General features: G+C 40.6%; 1 protein-coding gene across 2 annotated transcripts in view; it reads right to left on the bottom strand.

Moving 5' to 3' along the window:
* amfra (autocrine motility factor receptor a) overlaps positions 1-18,648 on the bottom strand; it is a 74,936-nt gene that overhangs the window by 22,210 nt on the left and 34,078 nt on the right. For both annotated transcript variants that reach the window (XM_048546441.1, XM_048546440.1), the window contains exons 3-10: positions 15,764-15,928; positions 14,318-14,470; positions 14,042-14,082; positions 8,673-8,805; positions 7,140-7,273; positions 5,753-5,863; positions 2,884-3,074; positions 229-332 (exon numbers count right to left, since the gene is read on the bottom strand). In XM_048546441.1, coding sequence (XP_048402398.1) covers positions 229-332; positions 2,884-3,074; positions 5,753-5,863; positions 7,140-7,273; positions 8,673-8,805; positions 14,042-14,082; positions 14,318-14,470; positions 15,764-15,928 — 1,032 coding nt within the window. The remainder of the gene's footprint in view (positions 1-228; positions 333-2,883; positions 3,075-5,752; positions 5,864-7,139; positions 7,274-8,672; positions 8,806-14,041; positions 14,083-14,317; positions 14,471-15,763; positions 15,929-18,648) is intronic.

Raw genomic sequence — 18,648 nt, 5'->3', positions numbered from 1 at the left:
CACTCTGAGATGCAGATGGCAGATGTCCCCAGAATGGGATCACAAACTCACACTGGTCCAGAACAGCAACAAACCCATTGCCTACATCTCTACATTGCAAGATATGCATACAACAATATGCTCTGTGTCACTATGCCCCTTTGTGATCCAGAATCATTACCAATTTGTTTGAGGAAATGAATGATATAATTTTAAACAATGTATATTGCATTCTCCAGCTTGACTTACCATAGCATTTAATTGAGAATTGTTCACCTGCGCAATACCAAGGATATTCGTTGTGTGCATTACTTCCACTGAGAAACTAGGTAGCCAACTGGCAATCCGAGATCCTGGAACATATCAAATGCAAAGATCAGGGAACAAAATTTATCAAAAAGTCATAATGTTGCAACAAGCAAATGTTAAAAAGAATCACATGTCAATATGATTTTTGAATTTCCAAATAGCATTTGATAATGCCCCACATAATGTGCATTAGACATTGCTCAGTTTTGAGTGACAGATTTCACAGAGGATTGGTGAATGAACCGAAAACAGAATCAAATTAAATGGATTTTTTCAGGATGGCAAACTGTAACTAGGTGTGCCACTGCAATCAGTGCTGGAGTCTCAACTACTTACAATATTTAATGACTTGGATAAAGGGAAAGATTGCATCAGCAGAATATTTGACAAAGTCAGGGAGAGAGCAAGGTATGAGGATACAAGGAGCCAGCAAAGGAATGTAAATTGAAAATGTGAACTCACTCACTTTGGCATGAAAAATTGAAATGCAGTATATTATTTTAAATGGTGAAAGATTGCAAAACTGTGCAACACCTAGATCTAAGTGTAGTAGCACATGAATCCCAACACTAGGATATAGGTACAGCAAATAATTAGGAAGGGAGAATGAATATAAAAATAGGGAATGTCTTGCAACGACCGCAGAAGACATTACTGAGACTGCATCTGGAATACCATACACCGTTTTGGTCTCCTTAATTAAGGAGGGATGTACTTGCATGGGAAGCAGTTCAAGAAGGCCTACTAGACTAATTTCTACAATAAGGAGGTTGTCTTATAAGAAAAGGTTAATCAGGTTTGGCTCATACTCCTTTCAATTTGAGAAAATTGAGAGTTTATCTTATTGAAACAAGATTGAATGGGGTAGACAGAATAGACGATAATGGCCCAATTCCTCTTGCTGGGGAAATCTGAAATCATAAGGTGCAGCTCAGAAGGAATCTCGTTTTTAAAGCCAAGATAAGGAGTTATTTCTTCTCTGTAATTAACCTTAGACATTCTCTGTGACAGAACAGGGGAAACTGGCTGATTCAACATACTTGAGCATGAATTGACAAACGAGTTCATAAGTGAGGTTTGTGATCAACAAGATAGTTTATAGTTATGGGGGACAGGTAGGGAAGTGCAGTTAAGACGAAAATCAAAAGATCCATGATTTTAATCCAAAGGCAGCATAGGCTTAATGGGCTGAATGACCACTCTTTGTTCCTATTTATGATCATGATCATGATTATGATTACTTTTATGCAAATAATACCAGTTCATTTTGTAAGAGTGGGAAATGCTTGTATTACACACAGGAGATAAATAGGAACTAACTACAGGTTATTGTGATAAAAGAATTGTGTTGGAGAGTACTGATCAATTAACAGCATTTCTTTTTAAAGCTAGCATTTTTCATTCCAGCTAAAGGGTGCACAGTGATTTTATTTTGATCATGCGATGTTAGAGTCCTTGGCAAGACCAGCATTTACTGTCTACTCTGACTGCTCTCAGGATGGTGACAATGGGCTTCCTTCTTGAACTGCTGCAATCCACATGGTGTATACGTAAGACTGTTGGGGAGGAAGTTTCAGGATTTTGACTCAGACCGTGAAAGAACGGTTCCAATTGAGAATGCCGTATAACTCGTACTCTTGTTCTTTAGGAAGGTACAAGTTTCAAGGTTGGAAGGTATTATCAAAGAAGCCTGTAAATTGGTACATTTCATTTCTGTTGGTTGTGTAATACATGCTGTTGCAGAATGAGTAAATGCTTCAGGGTGGTAGAAGGGACAATGATCCAGCAGCACACTTAGTCCTGGATAGCATCAACCTTCCTGAATATTTTGGGAGCTGTGTTAGTTCATGTAAGTAAAGAGAATTCCATTGCACTTGTATCTGAGGGGGAGAAGAGGAGGAGTGTTAGGAGACTGGGTGCTTCCCACAGAATTCAAAGCCTCTGATTCACCCATACAAGCACAGTATTTATAAGGTGGTCTAGTACAGTTTCTGAATATGTATAAAGAATATCGAAGATGCTGAAAGAGGTATAATTCATGGCAGTTACAAAGTCAGTTTTCGTAGCTATCTTATAGCTCTTAATCCTCATATGTGATCATATTAAGTCAGTGCACCAGGTCTTCACTATTGACAACAATTTGTTCAAACACTCGGCCAATCACATCTTACCTTAAATAAGCCCTTGCATAATTCAGTCATGATCCCCACTCCCACTCCCTGCCAAGCTTCTACCAGTTCTCCACACGACTTGGCAATTCCATACAAACAACATAAGCAGTATAATCACAACTCAAAGTTTTCCTTCACACATTGAATTCCGAATGCCCCAAGTCTTGAAATCCAGTTCTAGCTCATTGTCTCCAAGTTGGTTAATGTCTCATCCACCAATCTCACACCAAAGATATACCACATTTCTTCTAAGATTAATTTGTTATTGTCGTAGGTTATTACTTGGAGAATAAAACATTGCTTCTGTTAAACCAATCTCCAAAATTACTCAGTGGTAACTACTAACTTTGCAACTGTTTGAGAGTCAATAAAAGACTTTGTTTCCAAGGTTTTGTAGGTGCTTATTAAATGTAAGCAAACTTACCATCAAAATGGAAGAAATGGTTGTGATGATTAAGATGTGGCCTGCCCTCAACACCAGGTACAGGTCCAATATTCTCATCAAGGTTGTCTCGCTGTCGAGGGGCTCCAACATGACTGTCTTCATTAATGTTGAGTGACATTCTGCACGTGGGACAAGAAGTGTCTTGCTCGAGCCAGGAACGCAGACAGGAGCTAATGACATAATCAAAGATGAACAAAGTCAGTTGGTATTTAAAAACCCTACCAAGAATGTACTACTACTGACTCAGTTTAGAAGTTGGTGAATTGACTCATTGTTAATATCAAACTTAAAGAGATGGAACTCAGTGGTAAATCAAGATGTGCGCTAGATTAATGTACAGTGATGAATGATCTTGTGTACTTTATATAAATGGCAAAATAGGTTCTTTGTTCTTTGTTTTTTTGTTTTAAAATAGCAAATAAAAGGGGTGCCTGCCTTATTCCTTTAGTGCTTTCACAACATTGGCATCGATCTGTGCTTTGATCCCGTATCAATCTCCAGTTCCACTGTACTGAAATTAAGCATGAAGTTTAACATTCTTGGAACTTCCTTTACCTCAAGAAAAGGGGAGGCAATGGCCTCGTGGTATTATTGCTGGGCTGTTAATCCAGAGACCCAGATAATGTCCTAGGGATCCAGATTCAAATCCCGCCATAGCAGATGATAAAATTTGAATTCAATAAATATCTAGAATTAAGAATTTAACGAATATCCTGAATCCATTGTCAATTGTCAGGAAAAGCCCATCTGGTTCACTAGTGTCCTTTAGAAATTGAAACTGGCATCCTTACTTGGTCTGGCCTACACGTGACTATAGACCCAGTGCAATGTGGTTGACTCTGAGCTGCATCTGAGCAATTAGGGACAGGCAACGAATGATGTCTAGCCAGTGATGCCCCTCATCCAGAGAATGAAGAAAAAAAAATAAGAAGGTAAAGTTTATGGCTTTAAACTAATTTCCTAATCAATGGTAGTTAATTTAATCTCTTCCATTGTTATAACACGACAAAAATTGAATTACAAGTCAGCAATTTCCTCCTTGAATAGAGTCAAATCATTTCATTTAAATTTGCCTTCAACCACAACACCAAAATTTCTCATCTATTGCATAAATGTGTCCCTAACCATTACTTGTGTATTTTTTTAAAGTTTCATTGTACATTATGCAAGTTCCAAGTCTAAATGAAATCCCACACAGACTTACGACACTGTCCTTGGAAGCAACCTTGTATCATACCTACTAATTCTCATTTTGAACGTCACACTTCAAACTAAGACACATTTTGTAGAGTTAGCTGTTGTCACCCACTATTATGACATAACCTGTAGTATTGGTGTACTTTTACCTCATCTGCATGTTTTGTTACGTTTTATTTGTCTTGGAAGCAGAAATGAAATGTCTATCCTGTCCTTCAATGTTGATTTGCTTGTGAAGGCAAATTTGTATATCATTGATTGTGTAGAGAGAGCAAGATGTGCATGTTGATTTGAAGAAATCATAATATATCATTTCTTAAGACATTTAATAAACGCTATAGAAATCTTACTAAGAAAACGACTACAGTTTGTCTTAAAAATGCAGGACAGGCCTGCTGTCTCTGCCTAGAATGTGTCTCCAGCACAGACCTTCCTGATGCGATTGGATTTACTGACTCACATGCAAACTAACCCTCTGAGAAATAGGTTAAAGCAGACTCTCAAGAGGGGAAAAATTATTTGGCATTATCAAAAGTTGACAAAACTGATCCATAAAAGCTAATCTTCTTTAACAGAGGGAGACCGCACGGAGGAGCAACCTGGCTAGCTCAAGCAGGCAGTGAACAAGAGGCAACAGACTGAAAAGACAAGAAACTGTCAAGCCCCAGCAACAGAAATCTGCTTCATCTGTCATTTTACGCTCTGAATTCAGCAAATCATCTTCCCCTGTCACAGCACATAGTCTTATCAGCCAGGATTGAATGGCGGAGCAGACTTGATGGGCTGAATGACCTAATTTCTGCTCCTATGTCTTAGGGTCTTTTTGTTTCTATCTAGTTTTTTTTGCACTGTATTGAAATTATTGCTTCTTGATAAGCTCCTTTAAGAAATTATTTCAACATCACCTGAGCTCAGCAACCAATTCATGAGCTGAAACCTTATACGGTTTCACAAAATGATGATACATTATTTAAGTAGTTTATATTCGTACACATACATTATCTGGAAATATTTTCTAAACTTGCAGACTTGTGCTGCAAATTCCAGTCATAATAGCTATGAGAAGGAGTCACCTCGTTGTGAAACCCAATGAAACTCTCAAAACCTAATGTAACAATATTTGGGGTGTCAAAATCCCTTTATAGTTTTGTAACTTGTCTGAGAATTACTGGAAAACGTACAAGCAAAATTATCTTCTCCAGCCCAGAGTATAATTCCACTTAAATTATTGTCCCAAAGGCAAAGAGTTACTAACAATCACTAAATTTAGACAGGATGATTTGAATTATTGGGTAGCTTTCAGTCTTCATTATATCGAAAGATACTGAAGATTGATGACGAGGTCCCTCTATGCAGAGGGAGTCTGAAGAAACACATGTAGAAATCTAGCACCAACAACGACCTATTTCTTGGGTTAAGTGGTCTGATTTGAAAGAACGTGCCAGGAAGGTAGTTGTGGCCAGGGGGAGCAGGGTGAGGGTGGCAAATGTGGGGGGTGGGGACACATCTAAGAGCGAGGGAAGAGAGACAGACAAGCGAGGACGAAAGGTGAATTACTGAATGAAGAAAATATAGAGATAGCACTTTGCAACATATTCTCCACCTTTGCCTAGCCCGATCTACTGAGGATTATAAATGGTGGATAACATACTTGTGAAAGAGATGGCCACAGGGGAGTTTGCGTGCAGACTGCATAGAGTCCCAGCAGATTGCACAATCATCGTTGTTCGAAGCCAATTCTTCAGGAGTGGCAGCTGCAAACCTGTCAAATGAAGAATTAATTCACAGAATTAGGACTGCAAACCCGAGTTGGTCTGAGAACACTATGTCCCACAGCACTTGTCACCATGCGTTCTTTTTAATTAATTTACTAATTGGACGAATTTTGTACCTTAAAAATAGTAATCCATAGATTCAAATCCTCTGCACGCTTACCAATTTCAGGACGTGACAAGTTTACTCAGACTAACAGAAAATAGTCTACTGTATTACTATAAGGTTATAGTTGCAGTCTTCTCTCAAATCTCAGAGCTGAGAGTCTGCTTTCAAACTCAAAATGCAGACTAAAATAATTCATATGACCCCAAAACAGACTTTATTACAATAAACTGAATACATGAAAAATGTTACTTGATTTTATGCTGAATAATCATTAAATCTTTAAGTGGATTCATTACACCATCTCACCATTTGCAATAATCATCAGAAATTGTGCTGCTGACAATGGAATCGGTCAGGCGATGTATTTAATACAATTGTGTGTATCATATTTTACCACCGATAATACTGTAGGGGTAAAAGGGTGTCACACCTTCACAACCACACATACAAACCGTTGCCCCCTTCCCAGCTATGCACATAGATTATTCATCACCTTCCCAAGCATGTGTCCCACATAAAAGAAATAAAACAGGTGCTAAGATTCAAATATTATTGCCACTATTTTGTTTCCTTTTGACTTTGTTCATCTACAATCTTTTTGAATGTACCTCTCATACAGCCATTTGAAGGAGAAATTAACTTACTTGCGTCCGTCATTCCCATCAACTACTAACAATAACAATAAGCAACTGTACAAATTCATTCCTGTTGAAAAAACTCTGGTCAAATATGTAAAAAAGTAAAACCTAAATTGATGTTGTCAGCCTACCACAGAAATTCATTATGTCTGTGTCCTGGAAGGAAAATGGCAGATACATGGGTATGCTATCACTCCTAAGTTCCTCATGCCACATACCATTCTGACCACTCCTCAGCCAAAGTGTTAATCAAGGCCTAAACACTGTCTTAAGAATAGTAATAGTAAGGTGCAGGTTGTAAAATTCATAGTAACCATGTCTGCTAACAAACAAATCATGAAATTAAACAGATATATTTCAAACATTTGCAGGGAAAATATAAGCACATACCATATATTTGCGAATATGCTAGTGGTGTTTGTGAGAGAAATTAATACATTCTAAATCAATTTGTTGATGATTCCCATTACTATTAATTTTAGCACCCATAACAAGACCTACTTCATACACAGTATTCACCTTGCTTCCATATTGCCCACCACACGCAAATAGTTCTTGTGACGCTTCAGCCTGCGCTGCACTTCATGGAAAAGATAGCGAAGCTGCATAAATATTACCAGGCTTGCCATTGACAACCATATATTTCCAAACAGCTAGAGGAGAAAAGGTAACATTACAAACAATGTCATCCTGATAGTTCAAGTATGCACAAGATATAAAATGCAAAGCAATGCAAATAACTATCCATATCTGGAAATCAAAAATAAGACTTGCAAACGTTCATTTGACCCACAGCATTTCAAATAACATTAAAACCGGTTAATGTTTCCACAATACACCAAGGGATCTAATGTCAGCAAATTCTCTCCTAGGACTTTCAAAAACACATTTAGAATTACTGTGGAATCAGAAATCAAATGATAATCACACAAAAGCTTACAAAACAATCACTTTCAGCAGATGGAGTGCTAATGTTATTACATGGAAATCCATTTTCAATTGACACAATGATATTTACAATCATAGAATCCCTACAGTGTGGAAACAGGCCCTTCGGCCCAACAAGTCCCTGACAGCATCCCACCCAGACCCATCCTCCTATAACCCATCTAATACACACATCCCTGAAAATTATGGACAATTTAGCATGGTCAATCCACCTAGCCTGCACATCTTTGGGTTGTGGGAGGAAACCAAAGCACCCAGAGGAAACCCATGCAGACCACGGGGAGAATGTGCAAACTCCTCACAGACAGTCACCCAAGGCTGGAAGCGAACCTGGGTCCCTGGCGCTGTGAGGCCACACGATTTACAATATATTATCTAGAAAGTTGCAGAAGTCCCATTGCCTCTCTTGAATGCTTTTTTCATAACAGTGTAATTCAGTAGGTATGGTCCAAGTACAAACATTTCATGCAAATGCTACACTTCTCCACCAAGAGATGCAGCTGTGCATAGTGATGCTCAACATATAGAGCTAACATCAGGAGCTAACCAATCACACAACTACAGGTCCGCTTTTTAAAGCAGTTGTAAACGGCACAAATCCACAAGCAAATACTCTTCCTGAATATGTACTTTCCTGGATGTCCAACATGAGTCCTGACTACTGAAGTTTCTTGATACTTGGCTAAGGGAGACTTTCGATCTCCAGGCTACGTGGGTATTTTTGTTCTTAACTAAAGTTCTTGACTAATGAGGTAAAATCCTGCCATGGCCTCACAAATGGCAAATGAAACAACAAAGAATCAAGTTCAAGTCAAGTATCTAAACACAGCCAGCATAATCTGTGTTGCAAATGTAATGTTTACTGACTTGAAGTGTGCAATTCAAGCCGCATAATTTTAAAGAGCAACAGCAATAGAGAGCTGCTGTCAGCTTATACATTCAACAACATAATTCTTGCTGGTAAGAAAATTGAAAAGCAGGACAGTATCTTGAAAAGCCATTGCAACATAGTTATTATACATCCCTCTGCTAAGACTGTATTCAGTGCAAAGCTAAGTCTGCACACCAATCTCTGGAGCTCAAGCAGAGCTACATACTACTTACCAACATGTGAATGTGATGCATCAGGTCCACTGACAGCAGGTTCAACTCCATGATAAAATCAGTGTAATAAACATAGGTGCCTTTGCTTTCCCAGGTTCCTTCATGATTCAGATCCCAGAGATGGATACAGTACCTAGAACAAGATACAGCACAAAATTCAGACAAGGGAAAGATTCCAGTCAAAGTAGTGTATTGACTTTTTGAATATTCAACACAGACATTTCTGTGACTATTTTTACTCATTCATAGGAAATGGACATTAAAGGCAAAGCCATCTTAACTGCACTTAACCATAATGACCCTCCATGAGATTTCAGGAAGAAACAGAGTGTCTAGTTAGGACGGGAAGAAAAGGAGGAGCATTCTACAGCGGGACTTCAGAGAACTCGGAAGAAGGCTGAAAAGCAGGACTTCCAGGGTGGTTATCTCTGGTTTGCTTCCAGTTCCTTGGGCTGGAGAGGGCAGGAACAGAGATAATGGACCTGAACGTGTGGCTGAGGGACTGGTGTCGGAAGCAAGGATTTAAATTCTGGGATCACTGGGGTACATTGTGGGGTAAGAATAAATTGTACAGGAGGGATGGTTTGCATCTTAATAATCGGGGGACCAGCTTTCTGGCAGGCAGGTTTGCCACTGCAACACAGGTGTGTTTAAACTAAGTAATGGGGGGCGGGGGGGGGGCAAACTGGAAATTTAAGAATTAAGTTAAAGGGAAAGTGAGAATAAGAGAGGTTAAGAAGGACAACAGAATCAACTGAGCAGAAAACTCAAGAAGGAATCGTACAGTATGGCCAAGTGAAATAGGGATTGATTGGAAGGGTGAGAGGAGAAACAAATTAAAAATATTATATATGAATGCACGAAGCATAAGCAATAAGGTGGATGAGCTTGAGGCTCAGTTGGAAGTTGGCAAGTATGATGTTGTGGGGATAACTGAGACATGGCTTCAAGTGGACAGGGCCTGGGAAATGAATATTCAACGCTATACGTGCTATCAAGGTGGGCAGAGGGGGTGGGGTAGCCCTGTTGGTGAGGAATGATATTCAGTCCCTTGCGAGGGGGGACATAGAGCCAGGAGATGTAACGTCAGTATGGATACAGCTGAGAAATTCCAAGGGTAGAAAGACCTTAATGGGAGTTATCTACAGGCCCCCAAACAGTAGTCAGGAGGTAGGGTGCAGGTTGAATCAAGAATTGAAATTGGCCTGTCACAAAGGTATCACTACAGTTGTTGTGGGAGATTTCAACATGCAGGTAGATTGGGAGAATCAGGATGGTACCGGACCCCAAGGAAGGGAGTTTGTAGAGTGCCTCCGAGATGGATTCATAGAACAGCTTGTACTGCAGCCTACCAGGGAGGAGGCAATTCTGGATCTGGTGTTGTGCAATGAACCGGATTTGATCAGGGACCTCAAAGTAAAGAAGCCATTAGGAGGTAGTGACCATAATATGATAAGTTTTAGTCTGCAGTTTAAGAGGGAGAAGGGAGAATCGAAAGTGTCAGTATTGCAGTTGAATAAAGGGAACTATGGAGCTATGAGGGAGAAGCTGGCCAAAGTTCAGTGGTACGATACCCTAGCAGGGATGACAGTGGAACAACAATGGCAGGTATTTCTGGATATAATGCAGAAGGTGCAGGATCAGTTCATACCAAAGAGGAAGGAAGATCCTAAGGGGAGGCGGGGGCGGCCATGAATGACGAGGGAAGTTAAGGACTGTAGAAAAATAAAAGAGAAGTATAACATAGCAAAGATGAGTGGGAAGCCAGAGGACTGGGAAGCTTTTAAAGAGCAACAGCAGATAACTAAAAAGGCAATACACAGAGAAAAAATGAGCTTGAAGGAAAACTGGCTAAAAATATAAAAGGAGGATAGTAAAAGCTTTTTTTAGGTATGTGAAAAGAAAAAAAAATGGTTACGACTAAAATTGGGCCCTTGAAGTCAGAAACGGGTGAATTTATTATGGGGAACAAGGAAATGGCAGATGAGTTGAATAGGTACTTTGGATCTGCCTTCACTAGGGAAGACACAAGCAATCTCCCAGATGCAGTAGTGGCTGAAGGACCGAGGGTAATGGACGAACTGAAGGGTACTTATATTAGGGCAGGAAATGGTGTTGGATAGACTGTTAGGTCTGAAGGCTGATAAGTCCCCGGGACCTGATGGTCTGCATCCCAGGGTACTTAAGGAGGTGGCTGTAGAAATTGTGGACGCATTGGTAATTATTTTCCAAGGTTCTATAGATTCAGGATCAGTTCCTGCGGATTGGAGGGTGGCAAATGTTGTCCCACTTTTCAAGAAAGGAGGGAGAGAGAAAACAGGAAATTACAGACCGGTTAGCCTGACGTCAGTGGTGGGAAAGATGCTGGAGTCAATTATAAAAGATGAAATTACGACTCATTTGGATAGCAGTAACAGAATAGGTCAGAGTCAGCATGGATTTACGAAGGGGAAATCGTGCTTGACTAATCTTCTGGAATTTTTTGAGGATGGAGATGGATAAGGGAGAGCCAGTGGATGTAGTGTACCTGGACTTTCAGAAAGCCTTTGATAAAGTCCCACCTGGGAGATTGGTGAGCAAAATTAGGGCACATGGTATTGGGGGCAAAATGCTGAGTTGGGTTGAAAATTGGCTGGCTGACAGGAAGCAAAAAGCAGTGATAAACGGGTCCCTTTCTGAATGGCAGGCAGTGACCAGTGGGGTACCACAAGGTTCGGTGCTGGGACCGCAGCTGTTTACGATATATATTAATGATACAGACAAAGGTATTATAAGTAATATTAGCAAATTTGCTGATGACACAAAGTTGGGTGGCAGTGTGAAATGTGAGGAGGATGTTATGAGAATACAGGGTGACTTGGACAGGTGAGGTGAGTGGACGGATGCATGGCAGATGCAGTTTAATGTGGATAAATGTGTGGTTATACACTTTGGTGGCAAGAACAGGAAGGCAGATTACTATCTCAATGGAGTCAAGTTAGGTAAAGGGGAAGCACAACAAGATCTAGGTGTTCTTGTACATCAGTCAATGAAAGCAAGCATGCAGGTACAGCAGGTAGTGAAGAAAGCTAATAGCATGCTGGCCTTCATCACAAGAGGAATTGAGTATAGGAGCAAAGAGGTCCTTCTGCAGCTGTACAGGGCGCTGGTGAGACCGCACCTGGAGTATTGTGTGCAGTTTTGGTCTCCCAATTTGAGGAAGGGCATTCTTGCTATTGAGGGAGTGCAGCGTAGGTTCATAAGGTCAATTCCCAGAAATGGCGGGACTATCATATGTTGAAAGATTGGAGCGACTGGGCTTGTGCACTCTTTGAGTTTAGAAGGATGAGAGGGGATCTGATTGAGACGTATAAGATTATTAAGGGATTAGACACTGTGGAGGCAGGAAGCATGTTTCCACTGATGGGTGAGTCCAGGACCAGAGGACACAGTTTAAAAATAAGGGGTAGGCCATTTAGAACAGAGTTGAGGAAAAACTTCTTCACCCAGAGAGTGGTGGATATATGGAATGCTCTGCCCCAGAAGGCAGTGGAGGCCAACTCTCTGGATGCTTTCAAGAAAGAGATAGACAGAGCTCTTAAAGATAGAGGAATCAAGGGTTATGGGGATAAGGCAGGAACAGGATACTGATTGTGGATGATCAGCCATGATCATAATGAATGGTGGTGCTGGCTCGAAGGGCCGAATGGCCTACTCCAGCACCTATTGTCTATTGACATTTAAATAGGTACCAAGAGTTGATTACTCCATGTGGACATTAATGAATCAGATGAACTTTTATAACAATTAGTTTCGTAAGCTGTTAGTAGCTTCTCACTATAGAAGCATTTACTAACAATTTAAAATCCCACCATGCAAATTTGGGATTTCTATTATCAGCCAATCTTAAGTCTATTTTACTGGACTGAGTTGAACCATAAACAACATGCTACTTTCCTGTTAAATATACTTCAAATAGATTCTGCAGTTTATATCCTCACCAGTTTCACATGCATAAGTTACTTAACTCCAAATCTCCTTACAACAGTGCAAGCAACCTGAACTTTTCATTGCATACTCACAAAAACATAAAAACCAAGAGGGGTAGGAGGAGGAGGCGGTCCTCAAGCCTGCTCTGTCTTTCAGTGTGATCTTACTTGATTTTATCGTGGCCTCAACTCCACTTTCTTGTCCACTCTCAATACCTCTTCAACTCATCACTAAATGAAAATCTCCTCCATATTTCCAGCATTCAACACACATTGTGAATCTCTGGAATTCACATCACCAATCATTCAAGAGAAGTATTTTCTCATACGTTTTAAATGTATTACCTCTTGTGCTAAAACCGTGGCCTCTTGGTCTACATTGCCCCAAATAAGGAAGCATCCTTTATACGCCTACTATGTCAATTCCCTTTAGCATCTCGTATACCTCAATTAGATCTCCTTTCAATCGACGAAACTTGGAGTATGAGTACTTTAGGCTTATTCTCTCTTCATAATTTAAACCCCTTATCTCTAGAATAAATCTCATGAATCTCCTCTGAACTGCCTCCTAGCAAATACTTCTCTCCTCAAGGAAGAGGACCCAAACTGTAAGTGATTCTCCAGATCTGGTTTAAGTCGTACCTCGTACAGTTGCAATAACATTTCCCCTCTTTTATACCTTATTCCTTTAGTAATAAATGCCAAAATTCCATTTCCCTTCCTTATTACTTGCTGTACCTACATACAAGTCTTCTGTGATGCAAGCACCCAAGGTCACTCAGATCCCACTGCACCAAAGCAAGCTGACACTTCTCTCCATTTAGATAATCAATTACTTTTCTGTTGTTCTTAAAAACTTATCCATGTTAAATTCTATCAAACAAATTTTATGGTCAATGCTAAATTCAGGCACTCCCTGCTCAAACATGAACCAGGTCCACAGTACATATACAGTAGTGAAATACAAGGCATCTCTTCTTGAACTATCACATAACATAACCTTAACAGACAATAGTTTCCCTATTACTAATTGTTCTGCAAGCCTCAGCTTGGCACACTTAAATGCAATTGGACAATATTTATCAGACAGGGGGAGAAATCCTGGGTAATTAATTATCTCTTAAGGCTTGAGGCACAGAGGGCAACTACAGTTTCTACTATCCCAGCTAGAACAAGCAAACTCAGAAGACAGCAAGCAATTAAACTGTGAATTTTCCAGTTCAATGTCCCAGTTATACACTGCCCTGGATCAAAACAAACACAAAATTACCTCAAATAACAATAGCATTCCAACATGCTGTAGCAAGTGCCCAATGAATGGTTGACAGTTTAGCCACATGACAAACATTCCACCTTCTAGCTTTCTGACTCAAGATGCATTCCAAATAATTTATTACCTACCGAAGAATAACATGTGCTGTCCGGACGGTCACAACCAGGCACTGGAACAGACAGAGTTAGATGTTTTATGATACATTATAGAAGTAATTTGAAGTCAGACAAAAGGGAAAAGGATAGCAAGCCAATATACAATGGAAGTTACTTATGTATTACAGTCACGTTTTTGATCAGAAAAGTCATCAGATGAAATGAGGAAAAAAAACTTGACATAAAACAAACAAACATTCTTTATTTCTGCACTAAGTGGTCACAACATGGAACAAAATATTTGCTTACCTCAGCTGCCATAAAAGACAGTGTATGCATGCCATGTGAATACCCAACCAGTGCACAAACTACAGCCAGACTGCAACAGGACAGCAACATGGAAACCAGCAGGGCCAATACACGCACGTGGCTACTCATTGGAGTAGTTGGAGAAAAAGACAGCTGGATCAGAGGAGAAGAGTATTGCAATGACGTAAGATAACTAAATGAGAAAACTAATAAAGTTCTCTAGTGTACTAAAAGAGGTGTAGTAGCTGGAGAAAGATGTTATTTGAAGTGGCATCAATAAATTCTAACATTCTCTTCACAAAGGCCAAAAGAAAAAAAAATTAACTGGAGGGATTGGGAGAGTGATTCAAATGTCAACATCCTACTGGGGCTACTTGGAGACTGGACACCAACTGCCTCATCCTTAAGGTCCAAAATCAACGTTGTGCTTGCCAGCCTTGAGTTGAGTTTAATTACTAAGTTACTCTATTCCAAATTGCTTTGGTCAGTTCCCAGAGAACAAATGGATGGGCCTTCAGAAGAAAATAGCAAAGCTCAGCTGAAGTCTTGTTATTTTTACTTCAAAGTTTTCCATTTCAAAATTTCGATACTCATGGGACTGTTCATATTTTAACAGAGAAACTTTCCAATATAACTCAGCTTGACAACTAAGTGAATTTTTCATAACCAAAACTTCATGCTGTATACAAAAATGCACAGCTTGCATTTCTGCTAATTTGCAGAATTTATTAAATACTTCAGTTAGCCAAAAATATTTATTGAGTAAATGCAAGACTTATCCACATATACAATAAAATGTTGCATTTCATGTGAAACAAATTTATTGTAGTTATTTTTCAAAGCATTTGTGTGATGCTGAGCAATAGCGTCAATGAAGATATCTGCATCCATGAATACCACACACAGGCAGACATTAATCGTTATCAGAACTGACTAACTGACTATAATCTGTGCAGTGACTACTAATTTACATTAATTTACTTGGATTATTGCTTTTGACAGGGGATTTGTACCAATCATTCCAATTAAAGCTGCCTTTAGCTTATATTCTAAATTTAGAGAATCTTATCATATGCTGTAGAATGATCAAAATCCTTAGATAGCACCTTCTAAACTCAAGGCCACTTCCATCTAGAAGGCGATACAGGAGAACTAGGCAGCAGATACATGGGAAAACCACCAGCTGTACGATCCCCTCGAAGCCACTCAGTATCCCAACTTGGAAATATACCATACCTTCATGGTCACTGGGTCAAATTCCTGGAATTCCCTCCCTAAGGGCACTGTGGGCAGTTCAAGAAAGATGCTCACCACCACCTTCTCAAGGGCAGTCAGGAATGGGCAATAAACCCTGGTCAACCAGCGATGCCCACATCCCACAATGGAATAAAAAAATTCATTGCTGCACTGTTCAAATTGCTTTGCCGGCTTTAAACGCAAACTCACATATTCAAAGCGATCTTTGCATAGCTGGACCATGAGGTGAAGGAAGACAAGAACAGCAAACCAAAGGCACCACATCACCACTTCTTCAACTGTCTGAACATTCAGCACACCAAATATGAAGATGAACTTGTAGAAAATAAAATTCCAAAACTTATCCTTCAGGTGCTGTGAGGGAGGAGAGAAGTGGGGTGGGGCAGAGAAATACAGACACTGATTTTTAATAAGGATCATCAATTGATTCATACATTACAATCAGCATATACTTAGAAAATATAACTGCTTCCAAACCCAATTAAAATCTACAAAATATCGATTAGATCAGATCCAGGCAGAAAGCAGCATTGCATTTGTTTAGTCTGTGTAACTGCATAGTGGACACAAACAGTTCCAATGCATGAACCACAGTGTTTGGGTATTGTTTCCCTGGAAATTTAATTGTCTCAAACTGATCTGCACTTTCCCACACACTTGACCCACCTTCACAACCCTTTGCCAATTCTTTCCTCCATCACCACATTGACTAGGATCTGGAGGGAACAGCAAACAGCCCTAACTCTTCCACCTCACTGTCTCTCATCCCATCCCTCCAACTCCCCTTTTCCTGCTTCTATCTGCCCTCCACTGCTCCACCCCCACAAGCCATAGAAGTCAGCCATTTAGCTGATTGGATTTCAGAACATATGCAGACTGTGGCTGATCTGATAACCCTCAACTTCACTTTCCTGCTTTGACCCGCCACGAGCCTTGATCCCATTAGTTAGAAATCTGCCTACCTTAGCCTTAAAATACTTAACCAAGCTTCAACAGGTCTCAGTACTAAAGAATTCTGCTTTCACCACAAAAATTTCCTCATTGCTTTAAATGAGTGTCCATTTACTTTAAGATTATGCTGCTGGTCCTTGAAACTCCAAGGGAAATGACCTTCTCCCATCTATGTCAAGTTCTCTAAGAATCTTAAATATTTCAATAAAATATCCTCGAATTCTTCTCAACTCCAGAGTACAGACCTAGCCTACTTAATTTTCCCTCATTACAAAATCTCTCAATACCTGGAGTCAAAGAAGTGAACACATATTAAAAAGTCCGAGAGCCTTAATTAAACCTACCTCATTACACGTTGCCAGATCCCAAAACAGCATGATCCCAGCTTAGATCCACAGCATGTTGTTCCAAGAAACTGCTCCCAATACACTAAGAATTCTTTCTCGTGGATACTTTTGATAGTTTCATTTTCCCTCAACCACATGAAGATTAAAGTCCCCCAAGAACAAAGCACTGCTATTTTACTTGCCCTCATTATCAACCATCCCGCAGACCAGCTACTGTTGTTGCCTTTCTGCACATCTAATCACACACCTAACCTGGGTCAGCCGACCACCCCAACAGCAACCACTGCTCTCAATCAGTTATCCCTAGCCACTCCTCCACGACAGCCCTGAAGCCTTTCCTTTTCCCACATTCCAACATTATACCTCCTCCTCCAAAAATCAGCATCAACACCACCCCACCTCCTCCTTTCACTTCCCGGACCCCATTCTTCAACATCCTCTTCTTAGACGTGTCCCGTCCCCATCCCTCAACCAAAATACCACTACACAATGCTAAAATAGGTTGGAAAGTAGGCTGGAATGAAGTATTAAGAAATTTATAATTGGATATGGACAAGGTAGATGATTAGATTAGATTCCCTACAGTGTGGAAACAGGCCCTTCAGCCCAACAAGTCCACACCGCCCCTTGAAGCATCCCACCCAGACCCACCCCCCCATACCCACACACTCCTGAATGCTACGGGCAATTTAGCATGGCCAATACACCTAACCTGCTGGTTTGTGGGAGTTCCCAGTTCAGGGAGGACAGACAGGTCAAGGAAACGGGATGAGGTTAGTGGGTTGGAGATGGGGGTGGGACTTGAGGTGGGACGAATGGTTAGGGAGGCAGGGACTAGCTGGGCTGGTTTTGGGATGTGGTCAGGGGAGGGGAGATTTTGAAGCTCGATATCTCACTTGATGACCACATTGATATCCTTGGGCTGCAAGGTTTCCAAGCAAAATATGAGTTGCTGTTCCTGCATCTTTTGGGTAGCGTCGTTGTGGCAATGCAGGAGGTCCAGGATGGGGGCCGGGGGTGGGGGTGGTGGAGAAGAGAAGAGAGAGGAGGAGTTGAAATGTTTCCCGACTGGGAGGTGTAGTTGTTTGTTGCGAGCTGAGCGTAGATGTTCCGCAAAGCGGTCCCCATGCCTCCGCTTGGTTTCCCCGATGTAGAGGAGGCCACAACGGGAACAGCGGATACAGTATATCACAGTAATGGATGTGCAGGTGAACATCTGTCTGATGTGAAAAGTCTTCTTAGGGCCTGGAATGGGGGTGAGGGGGGAACAGGTGTCGCACTTGCTTCAGTTGCAGGGAAACGTGCCAGGGGTGATGGGGCTGGAGGGGAGTGTGGTGCAGACAAGGCCATCCTGTGACAGCCAGTGACAAAGGTAAAGAAACCCATACCACAACCCCATTATCACTGATACAATAAAACTAACGTAATATACAAAATACTGTGCAAGGACTGTGAGAAACAGTACACAGGCTAAACTGGAAGAAAACTGACATTAAAAATACATGATCATCAACTAGCTACCGAGTGACACAACCAATTCTGATCTTAATACACAGACAAAGAAAGACACGAATTTGACTGGGACAACACGTCCCTAACAGTACAAGACAAACAGAGACATGCCAGGGAACTCCTAGAGGCCTGGCATTCCAACCTTAAATGAGGAATGCTGTAGACCCACTGGAAACAATTAAGTAGAGTATTACAAGATTTATTCCAGAAATGACAGGGGTTTGTCTTAAGAGATTGAGCAGTTTAGTTTGAGGTCTTTACTCT

The sequence above is a fragment of the Stegostoma tigrinum genome, chromosome 16, assembly GCF_030684315.1.
Source record: "Stegostoma tigrinum isolate sSteTig4 chromosome 16, sSteTig4.hap1, whole genome shotgun sequence".
NCBI lineage: Eukaryota > Metazoa > Chordata > Chondrichthyes > Orectolobiformes > Stegostomatidae > Stegostoma > Stegostoma tigrinum.
This window is presented reverse-complemented; position numbering and strand designations above follow the sequence as displayed.